General features: G+C 38.1%; 1 protein-coding gene across 1 annotated transcript in view; it reads left to right on the plus strand.

The window, feature by feature from the left end:
• The window catches only part of LOC100377425 (uncharacterized), a 154,881-nt gene that overhangs the window by 92,835 nt on the left and 47,594 nt on the right, over nucleotides 1-14,452 (plus strand). The window contains exons 91-100 of the mRNA XM_085498985.1: nucleotides 119-376; nucleotides 839-1,054; nucleotides 6,000-6,140; nucleotides 6,835-6,972; nucleotides 7,621-7,746; nucleotides 10,138-10,251; nucleotides 11,018-11,149; nucleotides 11,691-11,825; nucleotides 12,423-12,665; nucleotides 13,891-14,114. Of these exons, the coding sequence (XP_085355111.1) occupies nucleotides 119-376; nucleotides 839-1,054; nucleotides 6,000-6,140; nucleotides 6,835-6,972; nucleotides 7,621-7,746; nucleotides 10,138-10,251; nucleotides 11,018-11,149; nucleotides 11,691-11,825; nucleotides 12,423-12,665; nucleotides 13,891-14,114 (1,727 nt within the window). The remainder of the gene's footprint in view (nucleotides 1-118; nucleotides 377-838; nucleotides 1,055-5,999; nucleotides 6,141-6,834; nucleotides 6,973-7,620; nucleotides 7,747-10,137; nucleotides 10,252-11,017; nucleotides 11,150-11,690; nucleotides 11,826-12,422; nucleotides 12,666-13,890; nucleotides 14,115-14,452) is intronic.

Raw genomic sequence — 14,452 nt, forward strand, 5'->3', positions numbered from 1 at the left:
TCTAAATCAACTATAACATACTTACCGGTAGTATTAATAACTCATGTTATCAAATTCACCAAATATGGATTTTTGTGTGTAACGTGATCTAGTATACTTGTATTTATTTGTTTACTAGGTACTTCCAATGCTACAGCATGTCCACGTGGTACAATGAATCCGAATACGGGTGGTGAATCTGTTGATGATTGTAGACCATGTTTACCAGGTTTCTATTGTGCAGACACGGGAATGGACTCCCCAACTGGTCCTTGTAATGAAGGATTTTACTGTCCAGGAGATGTTCCGATTGATAATCCAACTCCAACTGGCTACCCTTGTCCTAAAGGTTTCTACTGTCTTGAAAACACTGGTACTCCTTATGGCTGTGCTCCTGGTATGTTCTATTTGTTTTTATCTGAAGTGGAATATGATCATGCACAGTGTTTGTGCATTTCACTCTAATGCAAAACTTATCGAAACCAATTGGCTTAAAATTTAAATAACTTCTGGTACACTACAGTTTTGAAGTTGTGATATTCAAAAGATGCATATTATTTCTTCTGTTGTGTATGCAACAGCAGCAGAAATTGAAAAAGCATTGCATGCTGGGATTCAATGCTTAAAATCTGTAAATGCCTCAAAAATATTGTTTTTGAGACTTTCATGCCTCTGTGTTTTTGTGAATGCTTGTTTAATCAACAAATTAAAAAGATTTCTTGTAGCTAAATGTTTATAGTAGATTCACACAATAATTTACCAAATCTGTCACTTATTGAGTTTCCTGATTGAACAGATGTCATTCACAACACAGACTACTGACTTATCATTCTGTTTATTGCATACTATTTGATGACAGGTACTTACCAACCTAATGAACTTGAGATAGACTGTGACATATGTCCACCTGGCTTTTATTGTATGTACAATAGTAGCGTGCCAATGGAATGTGAACCATATGCGTACTGTCCAGAAGGGTCTGTCGAACCTACACTGTGTCCTAATGGTACCTACACCGAGGATACCATAGCAACTGGACTCCATGAACCAAGTGAATGCACACCTTGCCCTGCTGGTGAGAAAATTAGCATTGTTTTTTTTAAATATCACAGTTTATGCTAATTACTTTATTTTATTTTACTGATTGCTGATGGCATAGTGTTTGTAGCATCGAACTGTAGCATCAGAGTTCAAATCTTACCTTGGGTAGAATACCAAATATGGGTTGATCCCTGCCCTGAGTGAACAGACCATATATTCAAGGGGATTGAAGACAAAATCTACTGTACCATGGGTGAATAGACAACAGACTCAAAAGGAAGACTGAATCCACTGTACCCAGGGTGAATAGAGCACAGTCTCAAGGGGAAGACTAAATCCACTGTACCCTGAGTGAATAGACCACACCCTCAAGGGGAAGACTAAATCCACTGTACCCTGAGTGAATAGACCACACCCTCATGGGGGAGACTAAATCCACTGTACCCTGAATGAATAGACCACACCCTCATGGGGAAGACTAAATCCACTGTACCCTGAGTGAATAGACCACACCCTCATGGGGAAGACTAAATCCACTGTACCCTGAGTGAATTGACCACACCCTCAAAGGGAAGACTAAATCCACTGTACCCTGGGTGAATAGACCACACCCTCATGGGGAAGACTAAATCCACTGTACCCTGAGTGAATAGACCACACCCTCAAAGGGAAGACTAAATCCACTGTACCCTGGGTGAATAGACCACAGCCTCAAAGGGAAGACTAAATACATTGTACCCTGGGTGAATAGAGCACAGTCTCAAGGGGAAGACTAAATCCACTGTACCCTGGGTGAATAGACCACACCCTCAAGGGGAAGACTAAATCCACTGTACCCTGGGTGAATAGACCACACCCTCAAGGGGAAGACTAAATCCAATGTACCCTGGGTGAATAGACCACAGTCTCAAGGGGAAGACTAAATCCAATGTACCCTGAGTGAATAGACCACACCCTCAAAGGGAAGACTAAATCCACTGTACCCTGGGTGAATAGACCACACCCTCAAAGGGAAGACTAAATCCACTGTACCCTGGGTGAATAGACCACAGCCTCAAAGGGAAGACTAAATACATTGTACCCTGGGTGAATAGAGCACAGTCTCAAGGGGAAGACTAAATCCACTGTACCCTGGGTGAATAGACCACAGTCTCAAGGGGAAGACTAAATCCACTGTACCCTGGGTGAATAGACCACACCCTCAAAGGGAAGACTAAATCCACTGTACCCTGGGTGAATAGACCACAGCCTCAAAGGGAAGACTAAATACATTGTACCCTGGGTGAATAGAGCACAGTCTCAAGGGGAAGACTAAATCCATTGTACCCTGGGTGAATAGACCACAGTCTCATGGGGAAGACTAAATTTACTGTACCCTGGGTGAATAGACCACAGTCTCAAGGTGGAAGACTAAATCCACTGTGCCCTGGGTGAATAGAGCACAGTCTCAAGGGGAAGACTAAATTTACTGTACCCTGGGTGAATAGAGCACAGTCTCAAGGGGAAGACTAAATCCACTGTACCCTGGGTGAATAGACCACAGTCTCAAGGGGAAGACTAAATCCACTGTACCCTGGGTGAATAGACCACACCCTCAAGGGGAAGACTAAATCCACTGTACCCTGAGTGAATAGACCACACCCTCAAGGGGAAGACTAAAACCACTGTACCCTGGGTGAATAGACCACACCCTCAAGGGAAAGACTAAATCCACTGTACCCTGGGTGAATAGACCACAGCCTCAAAGGGAAGACTAAATCCACTGTACCCTGAGTGAATAGACCACACCCTCAAGGGGAAGACTAAAACCACTGTACCCTGGGTGAATAGACCACACCCTCAAGGGAAAGACTAAATCCACTGTACCCTGGGTGAATAGACCACAGTCTCAAGGGGAAGACTAAATCCACTGTACCCTGGGTGAATTGACCACACCCTCAAGGGGAAGACTAAATCCACTGTACCCTGAGTGAATAGACCACACCCTCAAGGGAAAGACTAAAACCACTGTACCCTGGGTGAATAGACCACACCCTCAAGGGAAAGACTAAATCCACTGTACCCTGGGTGAATAGACCACAGCCTCAAAGGGAAGACTAAATACATTGTACCCTGGGTGAATAGAGCACAGTCTCAAGGGGAAGACTAAATCCACTGTACCCTGGGTGAATAGACCACAGTCTCAAGGGGAAGACTAAATCCACTGTACCCTGGGTGAATAGACCACAGTCTCAAGGGGAAGACTAAATCCACTGTACCCTGGGTGAATAGACCACACCCTCAAGGGGAAGACTAAATCCACTGTACCCTGGGTGAATAGACCACACCCTCAAGGGGAAGACTAAATCCACTGTACCCTGGGTGAATAGACCACAGTCTCAAGGGGAAGACTAAATCCACTGTACCCTGGGTGAATAGACCACACCCTCAACGGGAAGACTAAATACACTGTAGCCTGGGTGAATAAAGCACAGTCTCAAGGGGAAGACTAAATCCACTGTACCCTGAGTGAATAGACCACACCCTCATGGGGAAGACTAAATCCACTGTACCCTGAGTGAATAGACCACACCCTCAAGGGGAAGACTAAATCCACTGTACCCTGAGCGAATAGACCACACCCTCATGGGGAAGACTAAATCCACTGTACCCTGAGTGAATAGACCACACCCTCATGGGGAAGACTAAATCCACTGTACCCTGAGTGAATAGACCACACCCTCATGGGGAAGACTAAATTTACTGTACCCTGGGTGAATAGACCACACCCTCATGGGGAAGACTAAATTTACTGTACCCTGGGTGAATAGACCACAGTCTCAAGGGGAAGACTAAATCCACTGTACCCTAGGTGAATAAACCACACCCTCATTGGGAAGACTAAATTTACTGTACCCTGGGTGAATAGACCACAGTCTCAAGGTGGAAGATTAAATCCACTGTGCCCTGGGTGAATAGAGCACAGTCTCAAGGGGAAGACTAAATTTACTGTACCCTGGGTGAATAGACCACACCCTCAAGGGGAAGACAAAAACCACTGTACCCTGGGTGAATAGACCACACCCTCAAGGGGAAGACTAAATCCATTGTACCCTGGGTGAATAGACCACAGCCTCAAAAGGAAGACTAAATCCACTGTACCCTGGGTGAATAGACCACACCCTCAAAAGGAAGACTAAATTTACTGTACCCTGGGTGAATAGACCACACCCTCAAGGGGAAGACAAAAACCACTGTACCCTGGGTGAATAGACCACACCCTCAAGGGGAAGACTAAATCCACTGTACCCTTGGTGAATAGACCACAGCCTCAAAGGGAAGACTAAAACCACTGTACCCTGGGTGATTAGACCACAGCCTCAAAACGAAGACTAAATCCACTGTACCCTGGGTGAATAGACCCTAACGCCGCAGGTCCAACTGTGAAGCAAAATGGTAAAAATGGAAAATGGCGCTATCGAACTAGAAAAATTCAAAGTAATTATGAAATATTGTACAGGAATAAGAACTGCACAATACATACAAAAATGTATGCGAATGAGATGTGAGCAGCTCCACCAAAATTAAAAATATTCTTTTCACCATAGTTATCACTCTAATTTGATTTTAATGTGATTTTTGACTTCTTAGCAATAGTAGCTAGTGTATTGTACCGTACAAGTTTATTGTGATTTTTTTATGTGTTTGTAATATTATTTAGCATTCTGTGTAGTTGACTTTACTGTATCTTAGTGTAGTTTATTTTATTTCTATTTTTATACAACTCACTGTATTTCGTTTTAGTGTTGAATAAATATTATATTATATTGACCTATATAACTGGTCAGAAAACAACAAAAATATGAAAATTTTTTTCAAGTAAAATACCTCCAAGGGTAAACTAAATCCTAATGTTCCCTTGACAGAAATCTGGGTTCGTTATTTTTTCGTTGTAGTTTATTTTTTCAACCATTTCTCATGATTTTTGCAACATCAGTTAACAACAACGTCCCCATCTTGAAAATTACGAAAATAAAGCCATTTTTTTTCAAAATGATCATCTGACTTTAAGATATCAACAAAGCGATGTGTTTTTCTGTTTATGAAGATGAATATGATGTTTTGAGCCAGGAAAGGATTTAGTTAATGAATGAAAATGTATGAATAACGTTAATTATTATGTATATAAAAAAAAAATTACATGTAATGTATGGAGTCCTAGAGTCATCACCTGCGTATGCGTCAGATGGCCATAGCGTGTCATTGTTTACTAACAAGCGCCTATCCATGAGCCTTTGCGTTTTTAGCGTGTGTTGTTATCATTGCTTAGGACTCAATTCCCACATGTGCGCAGGTGATGACCCTCCCGATTTAGTTAAAAAAATACTATAGGCAAGTGTGCCATAGACTCAGTGGGAAGGCTAATATATTGTCTGAGATTCACTGCTATCAGATAGCACCTAGCAAAAAACATAATAACAGAGTGGTGCTGTTTATATATATATGAGTGTCTGTCATTGTTCATTCATCAAGAATTACATTTTGGACTTCTTATTGAAAACTACTAGCTCAATTCATTGCTTTGATACTTGGTATGTAGGTACCTTGGGGGGCCTCTGTCAGATTTTTTTCAATTCTTCTATTTTTGCCAAATATTTTTGTCATTTTTGGTATTAAAAGAAATGCGATTTTCAACTTCTTCTTGATCACTACCAACCTGATTGCTTTGATATTTGAGGTGTACATTATTTTTTTTTTAACAATTTGTTATCGACTTGGCATCAACAACTTCCTTGTAGAACAGCGGAGCTTTTTTGACTGTTAGGTCGCTTATTTTCCTGATCATTAGGGTGGTCAACACTACAGTTCTTTATAACTTCTATGTAGACAGCAAGAATATCAGAAAAAAACAAGGTATTTGTGCTGTTGCTTTACTTGGAAGTTTAGCTATAGCACTTCTTAATGTGTCTATAAATAGACTTTACTCTGTCTTGTTCTAGGTCGATTCTGTGTTGGTGGTCAGAATACAGGACCATGTGCTGCCGGGTATTTATGTTATAGTGGTAGTGGGACACCAATACCTGATGGATCTGAACCACATAAAGGAGAACCATGTCCATTTGGCTATTATTGTCTAGAAGGTAAATACAATACATTTTTGTACCATCTTCTTAGAGATCAGTAGTAAGGTCATTAAAACATAGCAAGAACAAAATAAGAATAACAATACACACAAACAAACAATAAATAAATTATCACGTATACATACATGTACAAAGAAATCACTGACTATGCAAAATTCATTCTTAACTGCTTTAACCGCAGAGATATTGCACTAAAAAAACCATCAGCTGCCCCAAAATAATCACTCAATTTTAAATTTCTTGAATTTTTATTTTTGTTCTGTTTTACTTATTGATCTAATTTTCTAATTGTTTATTTTAGTTTGTTAATTTTTTTTAGCTAGTTGTTGTTTATTTAAACAACATTCTTTATTGTATTATTTTAAAGATCCCAATAAGGATACAAAATCAATAAAGTTATTTACTTATTTTACTTTCCTTTACATTGGTTTGATATGCTGCCTCATCGATAAATTGTCTTAAATAAATTTAACTTTTTCAGTCAAGGATTTATTTTGTCATTTCTGATTTAAATGGGACGATATTGAATTTATTTTTTTCTTGTTATTTTTTTTTGTTAGTACCATTGTAGCCAATACCCATGGAGATGGAATATTGAAGCATAAAATTAAAACACATAAACTTTCATAAGACAAATTTATTTTGTACCATGCTGGATTTGTTCTTATTAATAGACATTTTGTGTTTATAGGAGCCCTTAATACGTCTCAGTGTAATGATGGACTTGTCATTGATAAAACTGGTGCCACTAGTGATGCAGACTGTACAGTTTGTCCAGCTGGTTATATCTGTCCTGATAATGGTGTAGTACCTGAATTATGTACTGTAGGTAGGTTGTGTTACTTATCATTAAATATATTTTCTCTTTGTTTGTCTCTGTTCAGATGAAGTAAACAGAGATTTGTAGATTTACCTCTGTCTGACTTCATTTCATACATACCTAAATTTATACATACATTATACACAGGGATTTTTTTAAACAAGAGAACAGGGGTGCAGCGCACTCATGTCATGGCCATGCGCCCCCTTATCCTGAGGAGCATATCCTTTGGCAACCATAAAATTCTGATTGACCAGGGATCACATGTGGCCACTGTCTTCAACTGTGACTGGTCTGATAGTAATTTTGGCCCCAAGGAAGCCATAGAATGCTTCATTTTAACGTAGAATTATCAAAAACTCCACACCCTGGTAAGGAGAACCCTATCTCGCCCACTTGTTGATGCCACTGATTTGCAGTGCTCCCTCTTGCAGTTTTTTTCTAGAAAAACCCCTGGTACATGTATATGAACCAAAATAGATATGTACTTCATTCTATAAGGTTGTAATAAAGAATTATCTTATCTTATCTTATATGCAAATTGCTTCTCATAAATTTTGAGTAACCAATATTTGCACTAAAGATGTACATGTAGAAAAAAAAATGATAGCATTCCAATTATCACAGATTGAATACTTTCACTATTTATTATTGTAGGATGGTATTGTGAATTTGATCAAGAAATCAAACCTTGCCCGATGTATACATACTCTGATGAGGCTGGTGCTACCAATATAACAACATGTCAACCCTGTCCTCCTGGATATTTATGTAACATGACAGGTAATAACAAAATTCCAACCCTGTCCAGATGGACATAAACGCAACATGACAGGTAATAACAAAATCCCAACCCTGTCCAGATGGACATAAACGCAACATGACAGGTAATAACAAAATTCCAACCCTGTCCAGATGGACATAAACGCAACATGACAGGTAAGTAACAAAATCACAACCCTGTCCATCTGGACATGAACGCAACATGACAGGTAATAACAAAATCCCAACCCTGTCCAGATGGACATAAACGCAACATGACAGGTAATAACAAAATCCCAACCCTGTCCAGATGGACATAAACGCAACATGACAGGTAATAACAAAATCCCAACCCTGTCCAGATGGACATAAACGCAACATGACAGGTAATAACAAAATCACAACCCTGTCCAGATGGACATAAACGCAACATGACAGGTAATAACAAATCCCAACCCTGTCCAGATGGACATAAACGCAACATGACAGGTAATAACAAAATCCCAACCCTGTCCATCTGGACATGAACGCAACATGACAGGAAATAATAAAATCCCAACCCTGTCCAGATGGACAAAAACGCAACATGACAGGTAATAACAAAATCCCAACCCTGTCCAGATGGGCATAAACGCAACATGACAGGTAAGTAACAAAATCCCAACCCTGTCCAGATGGACATAAACGCAACATGACAGGTAAGTAACAAAATCACAACCCTGTCCAGATGGACATAAACGCAACATGACAGGTAATAACAAATCCCAACCCTGTCCAGATGGACATAAACGCAACATGACAGGTAATAACAAAATTCCAACCCTGTCCAGATGGACATAAACGCAACATGACAGGTAATAACAAAATCACAACCCTGTCCAGATGGACATAAACGCAACATGACAGGTAATAACAAATCCCAACCCTGTCCAGATGGACATAAACGCAACATGACAGGTAATAACAAAATTCCAACCCTGTCCAGATGGACATAAACGCAACATGACAGGTAATAACAAAATCCCAACCCTGTCCATCTGGACATGAACGCAACATGACAGGTAATAACAAAATCCCAACCCTGTCCAGATGGACATAAACGCAACATGACAGGTAAGTAACAAAATCACAACCCTGTCCAGATGGACATAAACGCAACATGACAGGTAAGTAACAAAATCACAACCCTGTCCATCTGGACATGAACGCAACATGACAGGTAAGTAACAAAATCACAACCCTGTCCATCTGGACATGAACGCAACATGACAGGTAATAACAAAATCCCAACCCTGTCCAGATGGACATAAACGCAACATGACAGGTAATAACAAAATCACAACCCTGTCCATCTGGACATGAACGCAACATGACAGGTAATAATAAAATCCCAACCCTGTCCAGATGGACATAAACGCAACATGACAGGTAAGTAACAAAATCCCAACCCTGTCCATCTGGACATGAACGCAACATGACAGGTAATAACAAAATCCCAACCCTGTCCAGATGGACATAAACGCAACATGACAGGTAATAACAAAATCCCAACCCTGTCCAGATGGACATAAACGCAACATGACAAGTAATAACAAAATCCCAACCCTGTCCAGATGGACATAAACGCAACATGACAGGTAATAACAAATCCCAACCCTGTCCAGATGGACATAAACGCAACATGACAGGTAATAACAAAATCCCAACCCTGTCCAGATGGACATAAATGCAACATGACAGGTAAGTAACAAAATCACAACCCTGTTCATCTGGACATGAACGCAACATGACAGGAAATAATAAAATCCCAACCCTGTCCAGATGGACAAAAACGCAACATGACAGGTAATAACAAAATCCCAACCATGTCCACCTGGACATAAAAACAACATATGCTAATCTCACTAAAGAGTAAATGAGCCTTTGAATAATACTTTGCAAGTAACATGCATTGCACATATCAGATGGCATTAATGTCTAAAAGAATCCAATTAGTAATGGCATATGTTGATTGTTATCAGTCATTTTTCTGTGTAAATTTAACCTGTAAATTTAACCCTTTTTCCAAAGTCAACTTCAGGGCATCATCCAAAATATAGTTTCATTCTGCTCTTTCCACATGAAATGTTGCATAAATTTTAAATTTTTGGTCAAAAGTAAAATAATGTCACATTTTATTTGTCTGGTTCAAAATTAAGATTGAATTCAGTGAAAATAATTAAACTGAACAAATTTACCCAGGTTTGAGTGGGAAATAATTTGGTGTACACTTGATCTGGATAGTGTTTGAATATGATGCTAGTGTAATTTTTACAACATATTAATATCAAAATATATTTCAGCAAATATAAGTATGTCACTACACAAAACACAATCTTTGATAATTATTATCTGGATTCTTGTTGATTTCAGGAATGGCGGATTACACCATCTTTCCCTGTCCAGTTGCACATTTCTGTCCTGAGTCAGCTACCGAACCAATACCATGTCCTGCTGGTACTTACAGAGATACTCAAGAAGCTGGAGGTAAAATAAAACACATTCTATTGAACAGATAATATTATTTGCTCTATTAGTAGTGCATACGGTGACATAAATGACAGTGTTATTTGTGTAGTCAAAATAATTCATAGTTTATAGTTCCAACAGAAAATAATATCTCCATACGCATTCTACCTACGGTACCACCCAGGATACTTGACTTGACTTAGCTTGGGCACTAAGTCCAATGAGTATGGTGATGACATTTATATTTTGTATGTACTTCTATTTCTAGAGATTTGCTATGTGTGCATAAATGTGGTAGTAGCAATTGCTAGCACTAGTAATACCGGTAGTGTTTACTCTGTAATGAATATTATAACTGTGCATTGTGTAAAACAACTCTAGGTTTGGTGTGCAGTGTTAAATGTCAGTGGACAATGGAATACATTATTTGTATTGCTGGCTGAGTCAAATAAACTATGTTTGTACACTGGACTTGCCCTGTTATTTGTTAAGGTTAAGTTTCAGCTTGGCTTCTAATTGGTATATATTATTACCGGTATGTCATAATTTATACATAGTTGGACTCGCTCTTGATTGTGGATGAGGAAGCTAAGTTGCTTTGTCTTTGTTGTTTTATTATCCTATTTCATCATCTAGGTATTTAGAATGCTACATATTGATTGTATACCAAGTGCAATTTGATTGAATGACCAATTCGGCTGAAAACAAAACAAATTTACTATTGGAAAGGTTTTATGCAAGGAAGTTACAAAGTTACTAATGATAATATTTTATTTGTTCATAGATATCACAGAGTGCTGGTTATGTCCTGCTGGTTACTACTGTCCTAATGATACATCAAACATAGTAGGAATTGAATGTCTAGATGGTCAATATTGCCCTGAAGGATCATGGGATCAGAGAGACTGTATACCAGGTAAGGGGTAATTAGCATGCTGGGTAACTATGAATGAGAATGAGGTAGAATTACCAACTATACATACAAATGATTGTTCATCCAGACAGTTAACTCCATAGCATTCTCAGCTATGTACAAATAATTTCTAGAACTATTATTTTTACCTTGCCCGTAACATCAAAGATGGAAGGGAAAGGTATATTAAGGGAACAATTTCTGTGCGGCGTTGTTGGCGTCATCGTTGTCGTCGTTAATAATCGTTATTGTGTGCACAATAACTTTACTAATTCTACTCCAAACTTTATCAAACTTGGTCTCCTTATTCATCAGTATAAAGTTTTCTCTGAGTATTAACGACAGATGTCCTGTATGAAAATATCATGCAAAAATTTAGACTTGAATTTACTTGACTGATCACTGGTGATACACATTCAAAGGTCACTGATCTGAGTGGAAATATGCATTGTTGACTGTGTTCAATGTAGCAAATTATCTATCTTTTTTTTTTATGCTAACTTGACAGAACAAGTTTTAAATAATTATGTTTTATGATTTCCAGGTTATTACTGTAACCGATCCATGACTCAAGAACCGTGTCCTGGTGGTTTCTACTGTCCGGTCAACTCAAGTTATCCATCACCTTGTCCCCCTGGACATTACTGCCCTGGTGACTGGTGTAATGGCACAAATCTAGGTAAATACTCCAGAAAATTATTGAATTTAGATTATACACAGAAACATTCTTTTACACACAGAGATGCAGTATATCGTTATCTATAGATAGACATAACATAATACTGTAAAATGACTAATTTTCACTTTCAATTTTTGCTGATTTACCATTTCAGGCATATTCAGTGGGTTTTAAATTCACCGTTTGCTCATTTAGATAATGTGTTCTATGCTAAATTTTACATATTCACTGGGTTTTAATTTAGCGCATTTTCCAGTCAGTGAATTAAGCAAAATTAAAACCAAGTGAATAATTAACCCTTCTACAGTATATCAAATATACATAGACCTCGCTAAACTGGCTTTTTGTAGCCTTTTAGAGTAAACTATCAGAAAATAAACATTTTTTAGCATGTCATTTCAGCTATATCATCACTATTTCAAATTTATCAAATTTTGAAAAAAAAATACACTAATGTACATTATCATTTTGAGGTATAATGTGGGAAAATAATATTTTACGTATTTGACAAACATCAGGGAGATTGTAGGTTTGAATCCTGTCGGCAACTGCAAAAAAGTTACGAGACACATATCAAGGAGGTTATTCTGTTTACAGGTTCTATGGAGCCCACCAAGTGTCCACTTGGTTACAGAGAGTATGACGGTTCACCTAGAAACACATTCGAAGATACTTGTGAAATTTGTAGACCTGGTTACTATGGTAACCATCCAGAAAGGGAGAATTGTACTATCTGTCAACCTGGTGTTGTTTGTTTAGCTGGCGCCACTACGGATCAGCCAATGGCCAATGATACTATATGGGGTATCAATAATACCAATTCATTCCCATGCCCAATTGGTAAGTTTTTTGTTTTGTTTTTCAAATAATACTTTTGTCCCATTGGTTAATATTGTGATTCTTGTTGAGTTCTCAGGTGTAGTGCTTGGTATGTTTTTTCAGTCAAATCTTTCTAAACTGAATCCCTAATAAACTAGTAATTTGTTTGGCTTTTTTGATGACATTTTATATGTGTTTTGTAACAAATATTCTGATTGGCCTTTGAAGTGCATCTCCAGACATGCAGCCAATAAAAGCGCCTGATTTACAATTTCAATTTAGAAGTGTCTCAGGAATTATCTCTGGACTAGTTTATCCAATTTGTCATTAGTACTGTTAATTGAGTTTAGAACAAGTTGAGGCACCAGTGTCTTGTTGCATATTTATAATATATATTTATTTATATGATTTTCCTGTTTTTCATTATATTCTATTTTGTATACTATTTTCAAATGAATTTAAAAACTGCAAAGTAAAATCCACTGTTTGTGATTTTAGCTTGCCCATTATGATGGCTGTAACTTGTTATTAGTTAAAACATTTGTTGTTGTTGTCATCGTCATTAATAATTTTCTAGTGGTCACTCATATATTTGTTATCCAATCTGTTTTCAACCTATAGTTATTATTGATCAGTAATAATCTTAATTTTTAGTCTTTGGAAGTATGGTGAATATAATCATGTGTCCCATACGACTTATGTACCACTTCCGTGTCACTGAGAATGTTCTAGAACTGTACTGTGTCTGGGTGGAATATTCTAGATTTTGTTTAGAAACTGGTTGAATAGGTAATAGAACACTGTAGGAGCCAATAGAAGGTAATGGAACATTCTAGAAATTGGTAGTAAGTTCCAGACTCATTATGTATGCTGATGTAATGGTCTATTTATAGACAGTGTGGGTATATATAGGGGAGTTGTTCAGCACTGAGATCAGATCGGAGATCTCATTGAATTGTATTGGAGTTTAAGTATCTAGTTATTGGAGTAGTGGAGTTTTACCGCGTTATTGTACTTGATGTTTGCAGAGTATAATAATACCAGTACCAGTTGAAACCTCATCTGTTGGCTCCGTGTTCGTGTTTTATCATCGCCGCCAGGGAAGTCTTCCTGTTACTGTTGCCATTTTGGTATTTGAACCATCACACCTGTACTATACCAATTACGGTAATATTACGTTGCGTGTGACATCATGGTATTTGAAGTCTGATACTGACATGATCTTGTAATTTTCATCTATTTCAAGGTTACTACTGTCCTGAAGGCTCGTTTGAATCCCAGCCGTGTCCTACTGGTACATACAATGACATAGAATACATGGGTGCACTGTCTGATTGTAAACCATGCCCCATAGATCATTTCAATAATCTCATTGGACAAGCAGGTTGTTTCCATTGTGGTGCTCAAGCAAATCAACCAATCACAGGACAAGATACATGTACATGCATTGGTGCTGGTCGAGACTTCCAGGTAACCTAATCTTTCTAACTCACAATGAAATTGTTACGGAATCTGTTTTTTACAATCTTTATGTCTGTCTTGACAAAACTTGGCATATAGTTCCCTTAATTTATAGATTAAATTTGCGTGACCTCTAGTAAGTATGAAAAAGAACATTATGTACAACCATTAATAATTGTGTGTTTTTAATTTTGTGAATATGCAAAAATCACACAGTTCAAAACATGTGAATGACATGTATTCATTATAAAATCAAAGTAAACAGGAACTGCATGTGTGACTCAAATCGATGCTTGTATTCTGCACCAAATCGCCTTGCTGCACTTCACAGTATCTCTTCCTCTTGG

This window comes from Saccoglossus kowalevskii, chromosome 5 (genome assembly GCF_978046115.1).
Source record: "Saccoglossus kowalevskii chromosome 5, keSacKowa6.1, whole genome shotgun sequence".
NCBI classification, from domain to species: domain Eukaryota; kingdom Metazoa; phylum Hemichordata; class Enteropneusta; family Harrimaniidae; genus Saccoglossus; species Saccoglossus kowalevskii.